Genomic DNA, 24,272 nt, shown 5'->3' on the forward strand with positions numbered 1-24,272 from the left:
TTGACCACAACCACACCTGTGGTTTATTAAATATTTCAGCGTTACATGTTGAATATGAATCCAGGCATTTGCTAAATTTGAGCGTCCAGAATGCAGTAGATTGCCTCTCAGAGAACTTCAATCTCAAAAAGTTTTGTGGAGAAGCATGCACCCAAAACGCCCTAGAAAAGTGCGCCGTTCGTAGTCCTGATGGGCGCTATCGCACCCATATTGCCACTGTATACTTTATCTTTAGGCCCCCTCTATCACAAAATCCTCCGTCCGCCCCTCCCTGGGGTCCGCGAGTTAGTGCTCTTAATAGCGAATATCCGCGGAATTAAAACCAAAACGGCAAAGAAGCACACACTGCCACACTCCGCGCTAGGCTGCTGGTTTGTAGATTGCATCAACACACGCAAAAAATGATGACATGAAATTTACAAAAATATAAACAATAATAATTATTATTATTTATATAAAAATAATAATAATTTATTCACATGTTTCTTTTTCAATAAAAATAATAGAAGGAAAAATAAGATAAAAATAGTACAGAGAAGTATCAAGACTTGACAAGAGAGATAAAGAGTTTGTAGAATACAAGAACCAGAGTTGTGTCAATGGTAGTGAGGGCATTGGGATCAGTTTCAAAGGCGTTGACATGAGGAGCAGTTGCGGAATAATGCTTAACTCGGCACGTATTCTTAGAAAGAGGATGGGAGTCTGAGGTCTCAGGTCAAGACTTGACTGGACTTTGTTCCCCAACTCTGTGTTTTATTGGATGGTAATAATGATATTATGATGATGGTGATGATGATGTTAATAATAATAAAATGATAATCAGTGATAATTTTAATGATAAAATAACAGGTGAGGGTTTTGCTTTTCTGCTAAGCACGTTTTTTTTTTGTTGGACAAACTGATATATCCAGGTTAATTACTGAATATTATTTTGCACCATATTTCTTCTTGATATTTTTAATCTTCTTAGCTGATTAAGTATATTAGTAACGACATTTTCTTCGGTCTTTTAAACTTAAAATTATGTTGAGAAGGGCAAACTATGTGTCGCTGCTCGCTTTGTGATGTGGAGAACCGGTTGTATCTTAGCTGTACGGACTGAAGGAAAAAGCGAAAACTGGTAAGCTATTAAGCTTTTCAAAAGGCAGAGAATGTTGGTCAGTCTTATTTATTGATTATCCACCTGCTCGCTTGGTAAAGATCACTTTTTCCTTTGTTGATTAGCGTCAATGTTAGTATTATATATGCAAATTTCGTCCCCTATTATATCATTTTCAGAAAAGACCCCTTGATAACATGCTTAATAGTCCTAATCTCGGAATGTTTTAAATTCCTTTCTTTCTAAGTTTCATCCAATCACTCATACTGCAAGAACTGAGAAAATATTTATACAGGAAGTCGAAGGAAGAGAAGAGTAAAAATGAGTAAAATTCACCGGCGTTGTTGTAGGGATTACTCGTTCCACGCTCTTCCGATCGGTGGATTACTGAGAAGACACGTTTAAACTACAGTGTTGTCTTTTTTTGTAACGTTAGGAAAATTCCTTGTAAAGTGAGAGAAGATTAGACATATCTCTTTTAATATTCAAGTATTTTTATCTCACTCAAAGTTCAATAATTGAACATAGTACAGAAAACCACGTCCGCCAAACAAACGAGTTCAGCGGTGGAATCTCTAACAGAAATTAGGATCAGTAAAGTGGCTATTCGTTAAAAACAGAGCGTCAAATCCATTCTTATTGCTTACTACTCCTTACTGGTGGTGCAGATCAAGAAGACATAACAGGATAAAATAGAATAAAAGAAGGTTAAAAAAATCATCCTCCGATCAGTGAAAAAAAAAAAAAAGAAACAAAAAAAAAAACGATAAGGTTGTGTTTCAAACTGAAATGTCAGAAGCCAAGAACCAGAATGCATAACATCATTGGCTTAAATTTTATTCTGTGGTGATCTTTTTCTGATTGCCGCATTATCAGTTTGCGGCTCTTTTGCTTTCATTATAATAATATCAGCATTTTTTTCTAAAAAAAAAAAAAACAACAAAAAACAACATGAACAAAACGAAAACAAAGTGTTCCGATAAACTACTCCTTTTTGCGTTAGCTCCGACTAGTTTGATTTGTGCTGCATGCTTTCAGGTCTTAAAAAATCACAATCTCAATTTTTAACTTTTAAGGCAAGAGCTCTCTTCTCCATGAAGTTTCCGTGGGAACGGGCTTTCTACATTTGTTTGAGATAAGGTTGAGAAGGCGAAACTTCTTTCTGTCACTTTGGATGTCCTTAGTTACAGCAACTCGAGCCTGGGCACCATCTGAAAAAAGCACTGTATAATTTCAATCTTGACCATCAGTTCTAGGCATGGCAAAAGCTTTGTCTTTAACTTTAATTTTTTGGACTGAAACGTTTTCGGAGCACTGATGCGGCCAATACCTTTCGCTTTGACGCCCTTTAACCTAGGATCCGGCGTTTCGGGGAAAGCAGAAGAGTTGCCTCCCAAACTAAAAGGGAAGACTGATGGCCCGCCTGATCGCAGGTTCCTTTAAAGAGGGTAGCACGCCTGCGTTGGAGGCTTCCGCGGTTGCGTGCGAGCTAGCCGAACAAATTCAAGAATTCTTAATCTAAAAAGATGTTTAAATCGACATTTCTTTTCGCAGTTTTTCAGCTTGTTAGTTCAAGCCGGGCCGTGGTTTCATCACTTTTCGTGGATGTTACAAATGACCGGAACGTGCTCAGACAAACAAGGAAGCTTTGTTTGATTTTCAGTTTTTCAAGAAACCGCAAATTGCTATATCTTTCCTTATCAACAAAATTCACTGCATGATCTGCACTTCAAAGCTTATTAAAACACTTTCCGGCTTTTAACTATTTTAAGCTTCTCTCTCTTTGACTGGTTGTTTATATTACGTGTTAGTGGTTCTACGGAAAGGGTTAACGAAGAAAAATAAATTTAAAAAAGTTCAATCTGGCGCCACAAAAAAGAGAATGACAGCGGACCGATAAACTCTAGCACAAAGATATCTCTTAAAAGGATAATGCTTTGTAGACATAATTATGTCCAGCTTTCTCTTCTTTAGTTACAGGATGGAAACATGTTTTTTGGATAAATATTCGTTGCAAAAACAATTTGTTTAAGCTTTTTTGCTCTTGAGTGACACCCAAAATAAATTTTTTCAGTGGCTTAGACTAAGAGGTAATTTGCTCCGCGGCATTGATTTTGAATTAAACGTATGATAAGTCTTAAAACGCGGAAAGCTTCATTATTGCATTACATCCATGGATAGAGCATACGTGACATTTTACTGAAGTGTTATCCTGCATAATCTTTAAACTCCTTTTGCCTTAACTGATAAATGAGACAAGGTTCTGATTTTGAGAGCGACACGAAACAGTACGAAAGAAAACACGGAAAGTGGCCGTTCATGAACTTTAGCAAGGAAAATCAAGATAACCTAAAAAGCGAAGAAACTCAGCACCGTACTTGCCCGGGAAACTTTAGCAACAACCGAAGCCGGTCAACAGGGACTACGTAAGTGAAGAAAACCAGTAAAACCAGAAATTAAAGGGGAGGTTCAAAGGGGGAAGATATCACTCAATGAGTTTACACGGAACCGTGCAAATTCTGTTACAGATTGCAGTACGTGTGTACGAGTCCATACAGCACTTTACCGTCCAAACATTTACACGGTTCCGCGGGTGCCGTGTAAACGAAAGGCGGATCCGTGCAAGTTTTTGTCCGTTTAAAATTTGTCCGGCTTCGTTTACAGAAAGCCGGAGCTCAGATGTGTAAAGAACTCAGATCTACACGGTTTACTGTTTGGCAGTTTCTCCCATGGGATGCCGGAATCTTTGCGGCACGTCAAAGTAATGAGTGGACTTCCGAACACTTTTTGTTTTGGATTAGTTAAATATATCTTTTGTAGTATTGAAAGTGAGGCCAGGCTGGAACCTCTCTCTCTTTAATTATTGCCTATACAGTAAAGAAGAGGAAGGAATACAGTATTAGCTCACACTTATCAGTGGATCATATCACAATCAATGCATGATTATAGTCAAAAAAGCCCACAACCATGTTAAAACCACTGATAAAATCTTGAGGGGTATTCAATGAGTTTGTTTAGACCTACAATTAGCCTGTTCCAGGTCCCAGATAGTAAAGTGAAGAGATAGCAGAATCGGCCCCCGGTAGATATCGCGACCGCCACTAGTCTCTTCCCCTGATCACGTGAGTCTTGTTTTCGCTTGGCTTGTTCTAAAGTTCGCTTGCGGGTCGCGATGTTTTTACTATGAGCCGGACACGGGCTACTGAGTTGAGACCATAATACTTGTATGTCTTATGCACGGAGTTTATTTAGTCACAGTTGAAAGGGGCATTTCTCTTCATTTTTTCCTCTTGACCTGTGCCATGATTTCCCTCTCTGATATCGTTATGTAGTTGTTGACCGTTCTTATATAGTAGGCTTGCTCTCAGATAACGCTCTGTTTTCAACTCTGTTTTCTTTCGGCCTCGGGGTTACAATGAAGTTCAAAGGCTTCGACGAGGATCAACTTGCGAATACTTTTATCCGTGCTGTTAGGAACGTCATTGAATTAGTAAACTTGCCACGTGAGAAAGTGATGCGTCTGAACCGAGTAAAGATATAGCTTCAGGAGGGGGCGAAATTTAACAGCTGTTGGTATTATGGGGTGCACAATACCCTCACCATAGAAACGCCACTCTGTACAATGTTACGTCTTTGCAGAGCTGTGTTTTCATTAGCTAGCTTTAGCTTTCAACAAGTCTCTCTCAAACTAAACTTAACTTATTACAACACGTCTTTTTCAGCGGCGTCGAAAAATTTTTGCTAACTGCTCCATGTCACAAGTTGAAAAAAGTGTAGTTACTATATCCACTGAAAACCGGTCAAGTGACCCTATATTGTACTATAAAGCGACTTTAAAGAAAATCAGGAAAGTTGTATTACAGCATAACAAACAAACTGAGCATGGACACCTCATCACGGACAACTCATGGGCCCGTACTAAGTGTCTGCAGTCTGAGAGAGTTGTCCACCTGAAGAACGGCAGACACTAACTGCAAGCGTTCAGGGAGTTGTCCATCGTTTCGTAGCCTCCCACGCAGACGTTCTTTTGGGTCGTCACGCACCCCTAAGTACGTCTGCGTGGGAGGTTAGTTGTGTCGAGGCTTCCTTAAGAGAGAGATGAATGTAACTTTTTCTGTGAAGATAACGAACACATCTCTCTATATGTGCACACATATTACCATGCTTTACTAGTGAATCATGTAGAATAATTTTGTGAGCTCACTGGACTGGACAAATGGGTTTATTGATAAATCACTGTCACTTATTTACAAACCGAGACTCAAGTGCTTCTCGAACGGGCATCGTCGTCGTCGGGCTAACTTTTCAGTTCTCTGAGTGAAAACAACTGTGTACTCCATTTTCTGAATTCTGAAACACTCATTATTTTTCATATTTCAATCAATTCTAACTGACTAGATATTAATTTCTAAAATTGCCTTAACGTGCGTGATCTCTCCCTTCTAGGACTAGAATTTTAATTAACAACCGCCGTAAATGGAAAGGGATCAATCAATTAACGAATCAACGTAATCGCAAGAGTAAGTTTTCTCAGATTATCACCATAAGAAGGAATTGCATGCAGCTAAAGTATTATGGATAATCTGAAACAGCTCCCAAAAAATGAGCCAAAATAAACTGCTCGTTATGATTTGTTATGTTAACGGATTCTTGAGATAACAGCGCAACAGGAATGCTAACAGCAGAAATGTAAGACTTTACTCAGTTGAAAGTGAAATTAAAAGCCGCTGACTTCCTTCCCCTTGCAAGACAAGTTGACCTGTGAATCACTTTGTTAAACAATCACTTAACACTTATGCCAGTAGAAAATCCCATTTGTCCAATTATGCCAAGGTCAATATTCTAGTCCCAAAAAAGGCAATAAAGAGGTTAACAAAACCATCTAAGAATTTAATTTAATTTCTTTACTTATGCTTTGCACTTAATAAATCTCTTTTGTAAAATAAGTTATATGAAATCAATTTTTGAAAGGAATGGTTGAAAGAAACCTTTGAAAAGTGTATGTATTGCAAAGAAATGCCGCAAATGTACATAAAGCTTTTTCAAAATTATTGGGATTTTCATACTGGGCACAGATCGGAAAGGGCAGGCAAGTTTCCCTCGCCCCGAAATCAAGGCTAAAGCCACGCAAAGGCCAAAACGCTCCATTTTCCCATCCTTGATTTGGGTTGTGTGGGGGTTCTTAATGTCCCGTTGTCCAAGGATTTTATAAACTTGCTAGATAAAGACTAAGGAACATATCTCCAATCCAAATCCAGTAAATCAGTCAATTTAAATGTGGCAAGGCTCTTGTGCCAAGCTGCTAGTTCGTCCGGTCGCCGAGCCTCGTTTCTACACTCCAACTAGTGTACCAAACGGCTCTTTCACCTGCCAGCTGACTTGGAGAACGCATAAGATGTCTTTTTAAGCTAAGGTTTAATATGGAGAAACGAGTAACGGCAAAACATAGGTGAGTTCTTAAAAATTGAGAAAGGCTTATTTTCTCTTTTCTTTTACTCTGCACGCGGATTCTTTAACGAATTCTGCTCTGATGATCCAAGGTCGCTAGCCCTAATTAAGGAGCCGGGAGTCAGGGCGAGCGATAATAATTTTTTTTGAATAACTCAATTAACTTAACGTTATATCGTCATGGCAGATTGACGTCATGGTTTGCCTTCGCTGATTCCGTTCGCTTCCTGTCCAGTCAACATTAATAACTACAATCAATAAAAAAGTGACCTTTTAGGGTAACAAAATTATTGGTAAGCCAGTAGTTTTCATTGTGGTCCACGATGTTAAGATTCCCAACTGGCCAGAGTCAGCAGTTAAAGGACTCGGGACGAACAGAGAACAACTCCTGCTGGCGCAGCCTCGTACCCAGGCCAGTTGGCGCTATTTAAGTGACCAGAGGAAGCTTAGAACCGAGTGCGATAGCGGCGAATTTGATAGATGACGTCACATCCGAAATGGCCGAGGACAACGGGAACTAGGCTGCAGGGAGGGCTAGGGGATTGATCTCGGGACCTCAGATTACAATATTCCAGCGCTACATACCGCTCATTCACGCTGCCTCTTGCTGGCCGATACTAACAATGCAATACAACTAGCTGTAAGTACTTCACTTATTCGAGCCTACGAACTCCTAAGAAGTTTCCTTGTGTTCGGGGACAATCAAATGTCCAAAGAATACCAAATTGAATCTCTTTAGAAGGTTAAGAAGAGCGTTTAAGAAGGCCCTACCAATCATTGAAATGGTTGTTTTCCTGCGGATTTCATTATGTCAGTAAATTGAGCCTCTTTTCAAGTTTCGACAACCCCGCTGAACACTTGTAAAATGCGTTATTGACTAAGGTTTTTTGGGTCAAGATGTCTTGATTTTGTCCAAGTTGCTTTCTGCATTTATAACCTGGAGGTCTTTAACATACTGAAAAAAAGACGAGGCTAATCAAGCCATCTTGATCGAACAAACTTGGTCAATAAAGGATTCAAGATTGTATGGCCAAAAAGGGAACTTTTTCTTAAATGAAAGAAGATCATCGCAATTATAGACGAAACTTTTGCAGTTGCGAAAAGAAAACCTGAAATAATTCAGGCTTGTAAGAGGTCCAAAGAAAAGGACACTAGAACCAAGTGTACGTTTTAGAGAGGTGTCCGGTGAAGGTGTTCTTTGGAGAAAACTGACTAGCTGTTCTGCCATTTAATCTTTATTTCCCCCAACCTGAGATGACCACCCTGAAAATCAATGGCTACTCATTTTGACGGAAAATGAGCAGCCTTCCGGTTTGGGTGTGAGATCAAACCTATTTTCGAAACACTTCAGAAACGGATGATGCGATCGTTTGCTTGCAGTAGCTGGAGTAACTAAGCATCAGTTATCTTCATTCTCAATTTGTACAACCTTTTCTCACTTTCTTATCCATGGCTTTTTGCCGACTGTTGTTCAGAATTATTCTTTCTTCCTTCGTAAAGTTGGTTTATTTTAAGGTCTATTAAAACTCTGAAGATGACCACACCTACCTTAATAACGAACGGTCAATTCTAGGAACCAGGGACAACCATTACTAAAAAACAAAAATAATTTTTGGGAAGCCCAACCTAATTTGCGTTGGACATTCCGGAAGATATCCTCTTGTTAGTAGCTGTTGAAGGTGATTGAGGTCAGGCTAATCTACTGATTAGACCAGTTGCTCATTCCGTCACGACTAAGGAAACATTCTCGAGGTTTAAACTTGTTTATTTTGGGTATGAAACTGTTTTCTCTGTCTGCACGAGCTGCTACTGTAATTCTGCTTATGACTTTGCGTGGGAAAAAATGTTAAGTGTATTCAACAGGAATTTCAGTAGTTTCCAGTTGTTCTGTTCGTGGTCAGGCAAGAACTAGATGAAATTTGTTGCGAATGGGTGGCATGGAAATCGCCACAGTGCTTAAACTCATAGGATTGCGGTCGATGACGGTTTGGAATAGCAATGAGGCCTCATGCAGGGAATTGCAGATTGAATAACGTATCGTCCTTTTCATTAAGGTCATAAAGAACTAACCTTTCTCAATAGCCTACATTTAAAATCTAGTTCGCAGCGAGGCTCCTCGGGTCCAGAAGTTAGGAGCACTAAGATTGCGTGCGATATGAAAAAAAATAATTAGCCGTAATACCCTCATACAAAACTATTATTGTTTATCATAGGTCAGTGGCCGTTATCAACGTGTTTATGATGTGTGAGGCAAAATCAAAGGTTTGCCGACTTCCTGTGAAGTGTAGTTTACCAATGACAGACGCTATTTCCTCTAAATTGCTCAATAGCGAGCTTTCCGCTTCTCGGGCGTCTCTACGTCAGTTTTCTTATTCGATGTAAGGAAGTTGTAGGAGCTTAGCTTAAGCGGGCGAGGCATCTATCTGCGGATTTATCTGTGTTCACTATTTTTTTAGCGTGCGCGTGCAGAAGGGGTGATTTTAAAGATAACCTCTGTTCTCAAAACAACTGCTATTTCCATCGGATTGCTTTCCCTATTGACAGACTGCAGACATTTATCAAGCACTTCCTCGCGGACAAGGTAAAAGAAAAACGCTACTCGAAGAGAAAATATTTGATTTTCAATGGCATTTGATAAGTTTAATAGGTTGTACAGGGCGGTGCAATTAAAATTGCGGATCGCGTGCACTTTGATTTATTCTTGTTGTTTTACTTTCTTTTTCATATGAATTTTGTTTTTTCTAACGAAAAGTGGCACTTGGTAAACATGTAATGTAAACTAGATGTCTATAAAAAAGCTTTTTCTGGTCACCTTATAACTAAGCTGACAGATACGAACTCACAGTAGTTAAGCTGAGGCCCGTCTGTCACAGAGCCCTGAACCTTATACATTTCCTGGTAGGCCTTTACAGCTACACTGTAGCCATTATTAAATTTACGCTGTCAGGTATATGGGATAATCTGGAAGAAATTTTCTCTGTTTGTCTTCAATTGATAATTTGAATCACAGCGGGTCACAGAAATTTGAGAAGTGTCAGTTTTGCGCCTACACTTTTAGTGCAGTTGCGTACTGGACGTCTTATGACTCACTTTGATTATTTTATCCACGCAGGGCATTAACAGAGTAACTAACAGAGTCTTTAAGCGTATTTCAACAAGAAGGATTCAACAATCAAGACGTTAAGACAGTGAATAACGTTTGAAGTGTGGTACGTGAGTCATGTATCAGCGAGTGAAGTTTGTGGGTGCCCTTTTGTGTGCAGTCGGTGCGTTAATGCTTGTTTTGCAACCCTGCAAAGCAAAAACAAAACGAGTTCGCCTCACCATTCTCAAGACTTTGCTTATTGTTGATTCGCAAGGAATGGACGTGATCGAAAACGCGGTTGAATTGACGAAAAAGGCCGAGACAAAGGCTTCCAAGCGTGTTTTCATGGAAGACAACCACTTCATCAAACGAGTCGCAATGGTTGAAACCTCACTGAACAGGTCGTCAAAGGTTGGAGGCCTCTGGAATGTTGACCACTGCGCGTTCAAAACGTCACAGAGCAAACGCAAAGAGAACAAACGGCTTGCAACTTTGCTAAAAACAGTGCGGCGTACGTTTGGAGTGGCATGGGCCAAAGTAAGATATAGTGATTTAAGGAGACCTTTGTATTCGGTTCTCGCCGCACGGATCATTTTGGAGATGACTGAACGTTCCGTTCCCCGTGGTTTAAGAAACCAGGCGAAGTTCTGGCTGGAAACATACCACGCTTGCGCGCAAAAATCTACGCAACAACAAGAAGAAATGAAGAGCAAATTCATCAGAGGTACCTTTCTATTTATTATATTTAATTGGCTTTATTGCAGGTTCATGACAGTAAGCCAAGATAAACTATAATGCGGAGCGACCTGATGCTGGCTACAGGTCAGTACGGTAAGTGTGAGGTTTGTGAGAAACAACGAAGGTTTAGCCAGCACTGTGGAATGAAGACCTGGGTTGTTGACCGGAAACGCAGTGGTGGGTTCCGGTTTGCCCGACTTTGTTGCTATTCACCAAAACTTAGAATAACTGACTTTAACAAATCCTCCACAAGAGGAAAGGTCGAAGGCGATCATGTAAACTATATTTAAGCAATTTGTAGTGATTTTAAATGATTATTTTCTTGTAGTTTGCAGTCATTTCGCCGTCGTGCATGTGGACTCGTGCTTGTGGACTGTGTCAGAGTTGCCCTGTTTATTATTTACCCAGATTTGGTTTATGACATGACTTTTTCGGCATTAAAACCAAATAAAAAAGAAAGGCAACTCGGATGTGAAAACAGAAACTTCTTTGACAGTCATTTAGATTTCTTTTTACTTTCGCAAGGCGGGTTTTCTAGAAAAGACAGTAAAGCTTGTTTTTGGGTAAAGTATTTGCTGTCATTTGACGCGCGCACGGGTGGTTTTGTGTCGGAGTTTGATCAGTTCACCAACAGCGATAATTCATTGCGCTTGAACGATTGCAAGGCGGTCGAACTTTTTAAAAAAGAGATGATGTTGGAAAGCCTGGCTCGACTGCCTTTCCGTGGGTTATCTTTTTAAAACATGGAAGCTCCTCATAAAAAATACCGGCAGAACTTCCTTGGAGCAATTTACCGCGCTGTTCCCGCGATCACACATCTCTGCAAAAAACTTCGTAGCGGCTAATCGGAGAGATATGGTTCTCACATTTCGCGGGCAAAATACCGTCATTAACGTTTCAATTATTTTCAGCTGATAGCTAAATGAAATCATCAGTAACGTTTCTTCGTGAAGGATAACTTGTCGTTATTTTCACGTCTGCTTAAGTGTTAGCAAAAGTGTAAAAAGCGGCGTTCTTTTGGAAGAGCACTTCGTGGTATAAGTAAAAGCGCTGGAAAATGCGGTTTTCCTTTTAACCATTACAAACGTCACCGCTGATTAAACCTGTAGCAAGCTGTTTCTAATTTTCTCCCTAAAGCAAGTCTATTTAAGTTCCGTCTTTTTGCTAAAGAAAGAAATTTCCACTGAAAGAACTTAATGATCAATCTTTGCTTGGTTTATTCGCTGAAGAGGAAACCGTACTTGGTCGTGATAAACCTTTCTGAGGTCAAGAAGCAACTTTAAAGTTAAATGGATTGATTTAATTAGGCGATAAGACTTATAGAGTCAAGCGACAAGTGTGTTGGCAGTTATTTTAGAAGTCTGCGACATTCAGTCAAGCGCGTTGTATAACGTTTGTATACCTGTTTTCTAAATGAAAACCATTTAAGTGCAAATAAGTCATAAGATGAAGAAAACAAAAGCCACACACAAAGTTTATTGAAATTCAATTGGTGATACTCGTGGCCTAAGATCTGACATAACTTGTGAAAAATGATTTAAACAGGTGTGAAACAGACGACTGTAAAATTGGTTTAAGAACTCTACCTTACATTTATGTAAGAACCACCCAAGAAATAAGTGTAGATTTGTTGGTCTTGCAAGGCAAGCATATACGGTATTTGTTAACTCAGGTACAAAGACCGCTTTTTCACAGGAGTATTCTCTAAATTCTCATTTAAATTTGCGGGTCACCTTAGGTTTAATTACTTCACGGGGAAAAATTCCTTCCAGGCTATTCGGCCTGTTTTAATACGAATAAAATACTACTGTATTTTGATACCATTTCAGACATTGTTGAAATGGTGTCCGGACTAGATATTAGGCTATCTCAGTGATAATGATAAAAACAGTGTACGTTTTGACTTGAAACAGGGTTTGATCCCCTTTTGAAGTACAGATTGAACTGTGCTGTAGTTTTTCCACCCCTACTGGACAATTGACATGCTACATTTTCAAGAAATGTTAAGTAGCTTTGAAAACAAGAAATAGCTAAGAAATTTGTTTTGAAAACTCTTTCATTCTTCCGTCTCTCTAAGTGTTCTGTTATCAAAACTATGTTTAACCATGGGGTCAACGCTCCAGCAACTATCTCAGATTAAATAAATTTACAGCAGATATGTAAACAGGATTTGAAGAAAATCCTTAATGTAAACATCTTCAAGAAGGGTGATTCGCAGTGTTCGTGTTCAGTTTTACGTTCATGAAAAATTGCGAAGAAATGTTTCGTCTACTCAAGCACGGTATATACACTTGTGCGAGTTTCGCGAAAAAGTTAGACAGTACTGTATAAATAAATTTGTGCGAACAACTTTACTCAGTAAAAACATTATCTTATTTGAAAATAGCACATATATACTAGTAAAAAAATTTGGGCGTAGAACTCTACGCGAAAGCAATGATTCTGTAAAACACTATATATATACTATTAAAAAAAATTGGGTGAGGAGCGCAACGCGAGCTCAAGCACGTAATTGCAAATTTGATTTAAATTAATCACGTTGTTAAAATTTACTTATTAAAACATAAACAAATGCTTTGAAAAAGATTTCGACCGCAAAAGTGCTAAATTGTTTCCTGTATTCCACCCCTTCGATTTAAAATACAACAGAATGGTTTCCAGTTAAGGAAATAAATTTGTTTCGTAATAGTTTTGACTTCAATTTGACCTCCAATTTCGTTTCCTTTTAAATAATTTTGGTATAAATATAACCGTCTAGATTCGAATGTAGTTAACACTTAAACGTCAAGGAATTGAGCAGATAATATCGGTATATTAATTAACTGAGTTCTTAAAATAGATAGAAATGGTATAGATGAATTAAAGTTTTTTGATCTTCTTTTTAAATCTGGCACACACAGCATGAAAACTGCGGCGTGCGCTTTGTAGGAGAAAGATCGCGCTTCGACCTGCCATGGATTGAAGTGGAGTGTGTATTGTGAAATCAGTTGGGTGTAACTGTACATTACTACATCTACATGCATGCCTGCTATCTAACATAGAAGTCATTTTAATAGACAAATTGGAGTATGGTTTGCGTAGATAAGATATTCCGGGACGACCACTTTAATCAATTGCAGACCAGTACGTGACAGTTCGGATGTATAATGGGTACGAACTCAATAATAGCTCAGAAACTTTTGCTAAAATTAGGTGGGAAAGAGAGAGCTTTCGTGACTTAAAAAGAGCACTTGAACTATCCGACGACAATGGTGGTCCAATTCTAATAAAAAACACGTTTCTTAACTTTTCCTTTTCTCCCCTATATGCTGTTACCGGATTTATTTCTCGCTCGTGGTTTCTAGTGGAATTGTCCAGCTAGGAAGCTAGTCGTGAAGTTGAAATGAAAGAGATTTAGCTTTATATCATTGTCGTGTACCTAACATAAAGAACTTGAGATTATCTTACAGTAAGCGGATAAAACTATTTTTTTTTACTTAAACTGAAACTGAGCTGACAAAAAGGAAAGATGATCTGCTTTAGAAGCTAGAGCAAACTGGAGTTAAACTGAGTTTCATTCGTCAACGTTCTTGTGACGTGAGAGTAAGATCATTTCATTATTGACTGGGGTCGACTCTTTATCACTACATGCCCTATAAGTAATACAGAACATTACGTTACTGGTATCTTTCTGGTGGCTTGGCATTTCGCGCGATTCTTCTACATGTTCCCATTTGATTTTAATGGCTATTTCATGGCTTTATCAGCCAGGGTGTGGTACTCATAAGTGTTCCTTTGTCATAACAAACTGTTTTGTGTTGATTAACTAACAAGAGCCATATGTGTTTTAATAACGTGACTACTTGCTTGCCTGCAAACACGTTAAGTATCACCCTGTTTTCATCGCAGCACTTTGCAAGAACGCCCCTTTCCTCTTGTAGATGTTAGCTGCGAGACAAAGTCATTGAAAGAATACGGCATGTTGACTAAGAGGTCATGTTCTACGAGCAGAGAGCTATTTATTGGGACTACAAAGTCGTTTAGTAGTTAAACTTGTTCTCTGCATTTTTGTTCGGTGATAAATTGCAAATGACACTGGCGGAGAAATTGAATCCATGTATTTTAACATTTGTTTCTTTTCTGTTACGTGTCCAGAAGAGAAGTTAACGCCTCAAAGGGGAAGTTCTTTAAGTCATGAAATTTTTTGTGGTTTTTACATTGATTATTAAAACAACACGAAGTTTGGTTTCCTAGTTAAAGTCACGGTTTCTAGAAACTTCTACAATCGCATTCCACAGATAAGAGCCTGTTTTCACTTCTTATTAGTCCTACAGAGCCATGAAAAACGTTATGTTGTAAAAGGCAAGCAAACCACGGTTAAGCATTCTAAAAAGCGTTCGCAAAGCTGAAATCGGTTTCCTTTGAACTTTTCATTTTATCTCAGTTTCTAAACTTTTTCCCGTTCTGATCACGCATTAGAGCTAAAAATAAATTCTTTGATCCTCTTTTGCAACTGTATAAAACAGCATTATAGACTGGATGGCGAGAAATGAGAGACTTCCAGGAAAATGAAACATTTCTGGGTTTCGGTAACACCCCACGCACGCACGCAACCTGTAAATGAGATAGCTAAATATAGCATATATGTATTCCATATTATTATCCGGATAGAACTCGGCAAAACAATAACTGGCTAAATCGTTAAAGTAATAATCAGAAAACTGAAGAGCACTTTTTACAGTCTCTGGAAGTCGTTGCAGGGAATCCCAGCATGTGCTGTGATGCAGCCGTGCTCGTTGTTGGAAATCTTGATACCAGCCAGATTTGTAAAAAATTGTGCTGATCCAACGCTAATTGCCTATGGCTCCAAATTTCAGCCGCCGTGAGCAAAGTTGAGGGCGAAAGGGAATACATTTTGTGTTACAAAACGCTAAAACCATTAGTTCAAGTAAAGAAGCGTTTTATTGTTTTATTTTGAAAATAAACTTTTGGTCATGTCAGTCCGGTTTGTTTAGTATAATTGCCAATAACTTGTTCTTAGTTTACTCGCTGTGGAAAGTTCACGTAAGCGAAGAAATTATTCGTATAAATCACATAATCACCGATTATGACAAGCAAATATTTAAAGCCGGTCATAAAGAACTTAGATGAACTTAGAAAAACAAAGTCTGTTTTCAAAGACCCCTGCTTTCTTATGCATTTGCCGTATTTTTTAATTAAACGTCAAAGTTTGGCTAAAATTCTCGACACAACTTTATGTTTTAACCTTTTGTAAAGCTGTGACAAGAAAGCATATAGAGCCCCTTAATACGCTCTTGGTGGTGATTATGACAAAGTGGCTGGGAAATTTTGCTGCTGCTTTCAATGTTCTTGTCTTCACACGTGGTAAAGCAAATACCACTAATCTTAGATAAGAGCATAAAGGAGAAAAAGTTACATCAGTTGGCGCGTGTTTGATAAAGTTTGACGCGGAACGAAAAATTTGTGGAAAATGAAGCAATCTTGCGCTTAGTGTTTACATTGCTTTGTTTATTGAACCTAAACCCCCGATAATTCTACCAGCATATCTAAAAAAGTGTAGAGGCTTTTATCAAGACAGGGTATCATGAAACTTTTACTGGCGGAAACCCTATTGACCGTCATGCGATTTCATTGTCACTGGTGTATGAATTTTTATTTCTAGTAAGTAGAAACCAAAATGAAGTTCCCAGAGGTAACTTTTTGGAAGTGCTATTCCCTTCACTTGAATTCACTGGTGTGGTTTAAATTTTTTTATATCTATATTTTGGTGTGCACTAGTGTATCAGTAATTGTTCTGTTCTGTCCTCGTTCCGCGAGAACTCATTTATCATAGAGTTTACAGTTCAACTGTTCTCAGTGGTTGTCTTGCAAAGTTTTAATCTCCTACGGATGGATAACAGGATAATCGGCTCAGACAACACCTTTGTGAGAGAGATAAATTAAAGACAAACGTTCCCCCGTACTGAAAAAACAAGATCAAAAACAGTTCTCTAGGAACACGTCTGACTCAAAGATTTACGCAAAAATGAATAAATAGTCCAGACTATTGTTTTATCTGGAATCACTACAATTGTCAAAGCTACAGTAGAACGAAAACAGTATAAAAAATTAACTAGTTGCAAATTTTAGTTAAAAAGGTTATCTACCGTACTTCAGTGATTCAGAATCGTAAAAAGGCGATGCTTGACTCTGCTAACCCATCTTAAAAGAATAAAAGATCAATAAAACAGCAAACACAGCAGTAGCAACAATTACTGTAATAGAAACTAAAACAAAAACACCATAAGCCCTGCAATTTGAATCCGCTAAAGCCACAGTTTCGTTGATGCACAGTCAGTGGTCAAACTCGACCTGTCCACCACTTTTCCTCATTGTAGTAAAAGTTTTCACGCACGTAACCAACCTAATTTACTTCCTTCTTCAATGCAATATTATTGAAGGATAATAAGCTGATAAAACTACCCCCAGCCGGCAATTCAATCTAAATTAGTTATGCTCTATTTTAATACTCTTTTTCAAGTATCGTAGAATGGCGGACTTGTACAGTTTGTTGTGCGATTCGAGGAAAGTCGGCAGTTTTGGCGTAATTAGATCTGTTATTTTGTTTCCGGTGTTTCACACTACATTAAATGCCCTAGGCAATGGATATGAAGGTATATCACGACAAACATGAAAGCCTGAAATAACTGCCTCATTTAGTTGTCTCAAGCGATATTGAGATTAACTGTGATAAATCAACATGCTTTACTGAATGTATGCCGCAAACAAGAAGCCTTTTCCTCGACTTTCAGAGGTCAGGAGTAGGACTATAATTTAGGCTCATTAACTAACTGATGACAGAAGTTTGAGAAACGTTCGAAGAGTAGCCGCCTTGTTTTGAATTTTTATCTTTTTGATGGGTGTCGATTTCTTTGTCATCATGTAACTAGCTTAATTCAAAAGGGCCTAAAAAAGTAAGGGATTATGTTGAGTTTTGTTGCCTGATTCCTTAACTAACTTTCAACCTCGAATAAGTTGACGTTTCAACTAACTGCTGAGTACTGTGGACAAAGTTTTAGCGGATGTGATCTCGTTGACTGCGGTGAACAGCTTTACAAATTTTCGATCAATTTTCAATTCATGGCACGCTTGATGCTTTCAGCGTTTTTAATAGGATTTCTTCTCTTTGATTTTCAGTTTAGCAGCCTGTGTTGGGAATGATGAATGATGTAAAAACCATCAATATCGTCAGTTAACTGTTAACTGTTCGTGCTTATTTCCCGCATACTTTCGTTTTCTAATGCGCCTTTCAGCAGGAATTTATTTAGCTTGAAATCTTCTAGTGCTTCAACCCTTCCGTTTTTGACATAGTTCCTTGTTCATTTCTTCCATCTACGTAGTCCATAGTCCTTTTCATTTCTTTTGAAATTTTGAGCAATTAAAAGTAAAAATTGTCAGCCAAGATAGGTCTTTCTAAAACTAGCCCTCGAGCCTCGAGCAGGGCGCTAAGGTGCAAATCCTCTAAGTCAGCTTGAAGGTGGAGTAATGTTTCACCCCCTTACGTGATGAATTTGGGTAAGCGCGATGCTTACTCTTTACCCCCAACTCGGAATTTGAAAAGCGATTCATACACTTGAGTTGAGACAAAAGCCTTAAAGCTGTCTCAAATGTTCATTTAATATTTGGACAGGAAGAGGACGATCAAAAACTTTTTTCTAATCTTAACCAGGGTAGTATTTTTTGGCTGCCTTCGCCCAAGCTTTACCCTTTATCTTTTGCCTTGCTGCTTTGAAAACCCGTTTGCACAGGTCGTTTTTCGTGTGATTTTTCCCTAAAAATTTTGTTGTGATTTTGTGTCCTTTTCTTGGCGATTTCATTGTAATTTTTCAGTCTTTATGAATAATCCATGGCGCTAACCATGGCTCAGTCGCGTCCCCAGAGCTGTCATTCTTTAGGCCAGCGTCACGAATCAATCCATGGATCCATGATGGCGCTGACCAAAAGAGTCGCAACATTTGGGACGGGAATAATGGTTTTGTTTCTGCACAACGCATGCGTTATGAACACTAAGCCACAACGGTATTTTTTTGCAAGATAACCGAGATAACTAAGCGGGTTACCATCCTTAGCAACAAAGCAGTTTTCGTTTGAGATTTGTCAGTAATTTCGCATTTTCTTTAACAGGCAATCATGAATGTGATCTTGTTACAAGTGCTTTTTCACCATTTACATTAATGCATTTTCTTCAATTCTGTTTGTTTCCTTCGCTTAGTGTTTCGCGTCTGTTAATAGGATAGAGAAACGACCGTAGTTGTTCCTGAAAAGGCTTTGGTAATCAGGTGTCTGTCTCGCCGTAATCAGTAAAATGTGTGGTTGTATGTTTAAGCTCTGCTTTTCGATTTTCAACAGTGATCAACCTATACTGATACGCCCCTCTTGAAATCAGCTCAATTAACCCGTAATGTTCTTACTGATTCTCCTGTATTTTTTTTCCTTTTCTCTATATGCAGTCGTTAAAAGGTCCTGCCACAGTGAACTGCTTAAGTGTGAACACTTCTGTCGTGAGCCGGCCAATGAAAAGGCTGAATGTGGGTGCAAGGATGGCTATGTTCTCCAAAGTGATGGCACATCTTGTGCAGGTAAAACTTAAAAAAGCTCAAACCCCATCATGTCTTGGAGCCCTCGAAAAAGCTCAGCCACGAACTATAAGATACCAGGCTTTACACAAGTCGATCCTTCTTCCTCGATAAAAGCGATATAGTCTGTGCTTGTAAACGGCACAGATTTAATAACATACGATTGCTTAACATATGCGACAGCGACTGTCGATAACAAAGTACAGTAGTACAGTTCTCCTTCATCTTTATCTTTTATCTTAAATTGTAATGGCCGTCAATTGAAACTTAACCGACGATATATTATTTAAAACTGTTTTTTGATGGTTTTATGTAAAAACACCCCGTTTTCATTTGGCAAATGGCAAGTGGCATTCGACTGTCGATAGCAAAGTCAATAGTAAAGTTCTCATTCACCTTTATCTTTCATCTTTAATTGTAATAATTGCCAACAGAAACTAATTGGGCGATATATTCTTAAAATTTGTTTTTCATGTTCTTCATGTAAGTTAACACCCTTCTTCATATGACAAATGACAAGCGGCAACGGCAATCGAAATAAACGGCGGGAAAATCTTATAGTCATCATTGCCGCAACGTGAGCAACCGTTCCTGCATTTATGGAAACACTTCTCTGTCCTTTTTTGATCATTTTGTAGCCAGTATATAATAGTAATCCAAGAAAATTAATTTTGCAATTGCTTTCTACGACAGTTACCTCAAATGTTTCTTGAAAAACGACACTTTCTTTTCAGCTGGGTCTTCTCGATCACCACCTGGTACCAAGCCCGCTGAGCCTCAGTCGACTGAGACCGGGTGTGGGAATGGGCTCAAGTGTGAACACAAGTGTATAAAGTACGGTGGCAAGTCACAGTGCACGTGCAATAACGGCTATCAGCTGCACATGAATGGCTTTAGTTGTGTTGGTAAGTTTTCTCACTACACAACTCAATTTCTTACGTGACCAACAAGGGGTACTTACCATTTTTATACATGGGAAAACCGTAAATTCTGGTTGGAAAATCAAATGGTTCGCGGAATTCCGTTTGGGAAGCTTAGAGAACATGGGCTGTAACTTGGTGTGTGCCAATTTTTGTACTCCTTTCAGTCTGTTAAGCTGATTTGGACATAATTTGTGACGGGTCGTTCTCCCACCTCGTCAAATTTTATAGTTTTTTTTTTATGAAGCAAGCTCTCCTACAGGTTACGGTTTGTCAGCGGGTATGAGTTGTCTCGGGATGAGAATGTATATAATATGATTGCTTGAAACGAGGTACTTTGAAGGCAAACTTACCACCAAAATCACCTACTTCTCTGTGCAAGGAAGCTGAACGAGGGCCAAAAAATAATAATACGGCTTCCTGGGGAGACTGGGATCTACAGTAAAGGGTATGAAAAAACAAATCTTCCCGATGTATGGTCATAACCCACTCTTGTAGAACAATGCCAAATCTTGTTCACATATTTATCAAACAATGCCTTGTTTGCATGTTTTAAAAGTAGAAGTTATCTTACATGGAAGGTTTTGAGGTGAAAGTTGTAAAACAAAGTTCAGTAATAGTTTGAACGAAGAATGTTAGCCTTGACTTCACAATTATAGGCTCAAATCAAGGGAGGACTGCATCTCCATAGCGTATTGCTCAAATTACAAAAGTATTCATCTCTGATATATTCTTTGTTTCCAGACATAAACGAATGTCGGCAGTCACCATGCTCACAGCTTTGCACAAACTCTCCGGGATCATTTTCTTGTTCTTGTAAATCCGGATTCGAACTGCAATCGGATAAAACCACTTGCAAAGGTAAAAGCAAACTGCAGACTGACAGGTCTGTGGAAGGACAGTCTAGTCTTGATAGCAGGGCAAAACAGTCCCATAGTCGGGCTCAGTAGCTATCGATAGATTGCTTCATCGCTCAGTGAGTGTGTGCCACGGTATAGATACTTAGTTTGGTACCTCTCTGGTCCCACATGTGGTGGAGTCTTGCTAATCCTCGTAAATGCTCACACTGACCTTTCAGATTTCTCTACGCTGTGCAGTAACGTGTGTCTGAAGTCAGGAACAACAAGGAGACAGCGTGGCCAAGCGGTTAGAGAGCAGGATTTTTAATTCAGCGGCTCACATCTTCGGCGACGCTTGTAATGTAGCCAGCTAGTTCGCGTTCTACCAGCTGGGATTCTTAACCATGTTATGTTACATTTGAATTTTTGTTTCTTTATCCCTGAAAAACCCCATGAGAGGAGAGAATATTTAAGTAATTACATTTAAATTCAGTTTAAAATCCCCGGAAAATGTGACCGAACGTTATGTGTATATTTCAATTCTATCCACAGAAAAGAAGATTAACTGTTCACCGAACGATATCGCTTGCATCGAGAAATGTTCCCAGTCTGGGAACTGTTCATGCCCACCAGGAAGCGTGATGTCCCCGGATGGAGAGACATGTGTTGGTGAGTGTTTCAACCCTGCCTATTCCATCCAATCTCTTGCCATTTCTATGATCAGTCGTTAATTATAAGCCTCCGGTCGACACTTGTGTCTCCGCTGAACAATAGAAACGGTTCTCTTCATCGCCTTTGAGGAGTTGCGCGCTCCCAGGAAGTCTGTAGTAAACCGTTCATATGCGCACATGTTTTTTGTCGAGAACTCGATCACAGTCTCGCAACTTGATACCGTAAGAGAAAGACTGGTACGGAGAAGAGACCCGCTCACTAACATTATTACAGCTCATGTAGAACCGTAAAATTTTAATTTTGTTTTAACGCGCTATTTTGAGTTCTGTTTTACCCGATTACGATTAATGCCGGCCAGCTTACGCAAGATTAAGAGGTACCATTGCCAATAATTGGTGCTTCTTGAAATCTAATCGAAGTGTCTGTAACAGTGGAAATTTCCTAGGAACGGTCTGGTCTTGCTAGGTTTTTATAATAGAACATGTAAACTGTGTTTTATGGCAAGGACGGATCGGGAAAATATCTGAGAGAAAAACTTGAACGAAACGTCGAGTCGGTGATGTGATGGTATTCGGGAATATTTAGTTCTATGGCTTGCCCACTCGTTAGAGAATGAGTCTTGCCTGGTCTCTCAAAAGTCAATGGCTAAATTGTACCCCAGCGGGTAAACTTTCCTACTTGTGCTGTTGTGTAGTTTCGGCGAAAAACTTTGGGAGTTCCTCCGTAGGACAAAAGATCTTAAACTGGTTTTAGATCGTGCGTTTAAATTAACATAGCTCATTTTCACGTCAGTTTTTTATTATAATCGAGAACCATCAAGCAAACAAACAAAGAGAAGTTCTAGAGTTTAGCAACTAATTTTTGGTGCTTTTGTGATGTTCGCTTTGAGGGCGTTAGAGGTCATTCGATTATTTTACTTTTCTATCTAAACATTTCGAGCGTATTACCGTTTGTAGTGTAATCCAAAATAGTAGCAATTTAATGGAAAAACGTTACTCAGTCGCTTCTTTCATCTTAGGCAAAATATAGGAATTCTCATTTGGGGCTTGTAACTGCTTTACCTTCTGTGCATCATTAAATTTGATATTGATAAACCCAGGAACAAAGACAGGAAATAATGGCATTTGTGAATAGACAAATTTAGAAGTTCATAGTTGACCTCTGCATGTACCTGTAGACACCAAGTCTGGGGTCTAAATTGCTCTTTTGACACAGTTCACTTTACAAATTTCAAATAGTATTTCCGGCAAGTGAAAGGAAAGATTAAAAACCAAAATAATTATTAAAAAACCCTTTTTTTTCTCCCGCATCGGAGCATGTTTTAGAGAACTTTTACGAAGCGCTCTTAAACATAATTTAAATAATTTTAGCAGTGGCTGATTCAATTTGGACACGGTTAATTTCCACTACATTGCGTTCATTAATTAACGCCGGGTAATGGCAAAAGCTGGAGCCTGTGCCGTGTAGATGTCGAGTGTTTGCTTAGCTCGGATAAGGGAGTGCACTGACACAGGCTAAACATACAGCAGTTTTAGAGAAACCAAAACGTGTCGTTGGTTTACAAGCCAATCTGTCAGATCATCGGTTGCTCTTTGCATTTCAATAAACAATTTGCACGTCAGCATCGTTCGGCCACTTCCACCATCACTCTTCAACGTTTCATTTCTTTAAGTGTTGTTTTGTTCAGATTGTTACGGTCGCCTAGTTACTATACATTCCTGTTCAAGCTAAGCTCCTATTTTCGCCAGTAACTCTGGCAGGAACGATCGCCACGTAGGATATTTAAGTAATTGTTTTTTAATAGTATTTGAATGCCATTAGTTCTAAGACGACTAAAGTCAATACAGACACCGAAATGAAATCGTCTTGGAAATGTCCTTTAAGATCACGGGCAGTCGAAAGTTTAGCTTTGTGCTGCTTATTCCGTCCGTACAAATGAAGATAATGAATTTGGTAGAGCAATGGCTTTCTTGGGGTGACAATTGTTTTGTGGCATTAGGATAGAAAAAGTTTAAAAACCTTTAAATTCTTGGTGATTTCTTTCATCACAATGGGTATTATGGAGAAATGTTTTGCTCCAGATACAGTTCACAAGTTTCAAGGTCTTATCTATCTGTCTTTATTGTCTCTATGTCTCATCACATTAACGTTTCAAATTCAAACGAACATTTTATTAAAAGCTTAAACGCAATTGCTTTGTCACCGACTGACTTGATAACTACATGCCCTCACACTTTGTAGTCCCTCTTCTTTTAACGCTGTTAACCAGCTAAGTTTTCGTTTTTTTCATATTACTTTTAGAGGTAAACGAGTGTAGCTTGTTCAGAGGAGTTTGCCATCAGAACTGTGTGAACACACCCAGAGGATATCGCTGTTCCTGCAGTCAGGGATATGAGCTGGATAACAATGGAATTTCCTGCACAGGTGAGTTATGGGATGGGGAGGTGAACACATGTCGACGAATTTCTCTTTCTAAACTCCGATACAGTCCTTTAGAACTCAGCTTCAGAAAAATTCACCAACATTTGACAAATTAAACGAGATGGATTAAGAGTGACGTAGTGTGAAACAGCGCGAATTCGCTTTTCAAGGCGACGTCCCAGACTTGCGTTTGTCCCAGTAGAGATGAGATGCGTGACGTCACTTTACCATGGTAGCAAAATTTCTGGATGGCAAAAATAGTGAGCCTATGTAACGACGACGACGCAGTGAGAGCGGCAAAAAAACAATAGGCTTATATTAGTAAAACATCAACTTTACATGTGCATCACCCTTTTTTGAACATTTCCTAACCGTCTTTGCATGACTGCAACATGAAACGTCCTAATTTCACGCGCCCGCTTTATGGAGTAGGTG

The 24,272-nt window shown here is 39.0% G+C and overlaps 1 protein-coding gene across 6 annotated transcripts; it reads left to right on the forward strand.

The window, feature by feature from the left end:
* The first annotated feature begins 1,020 nt into the window (after nt 1-1,020).
* Nucleotides 1,021-23,968, forward strand: LOC140947379 (uncharacterized). Of its 6 annotated transcripts, XM_073396460.1 has the most exons (8): nt 8,282-8,601; nt 9,092-9,128; nt 9,660-10,356; nt 18,860-18,988; nt 19,720-19,890; nt 20,650-20,766; nt 21,297-21,413; nt 23,718-23,968. In XM_073396460.1, exons 3-8 carry the CDS (start codon nt 9,768-9,770, stop codon nt 23,951-23,953), a joined length of 1,359 nt encoding a protein of 452 aa, XP_073252561.1. In that variant the 5' UTR covers nt 8,282-8,601; nt 9,092-9,128; nt 9,660-9,767; the 3' UTR covers nt 23,954-23,968. The 6 variants fall into 6 exon arrangements, with proteins under 6 accessions (XP_073252560.1, XP_073252562.1, XP_073252561.1 ...); XM_073396459.1 differs by lacking the exons at nt 8,282-8,601; nt 9,092-9,128 and adding an exon at nt 1,021-1,120; XM_073396461.1 differs by lacking the exons at nt 8,282-8,601; nt 9,092-9,128 and adding an exon at nt 3,373-3,525.
* Nucleotides 23,969-24,272: the final 304 nt, after the last annotated feature.

Source organism: Porites lutea, chromosome 9 (genome assembly GCF_958299795.1).
Source record: "Porites lutea chromosome 9, jaPorLute2.1, whole genome shotgun sequence".
Classification (NCBI taxonomy): domain Eukaryota; kingdom Metazoa; phylum Cnidaria; class Anthozoa; order Scleractinia; family Poritidae; genus Porites; species Porites lutea.

What these genes read in the sequence shown, in the direction of transcription:
- LOC140947379 (XM_073396459.1), top strand. Translation starts at nt 9,768, where the DNA reads ATGTATCAGCGAGTGAAGTTTGTGGGTGCCCTTTTGTGTGCAGTCGGT. An exon ending in GAAGAGCAAATTCATCAGAG is followed by an intron (nt 10,357 to 18,859) that starts GTACCTTTCTAT and finishes CTCTATATGCAG; the next exon opens with TCGTTAAAAGGTCCTGCCAC. An exon ending in GGATAAAACCACTTGCAAAG is followed by an intron (nt 20,767 to 21,296) that starts GTAAAAGCAAAC and finishes TTCTATCCACAG; the next exon opens with AAAAGAAGATTAACTGTTCA.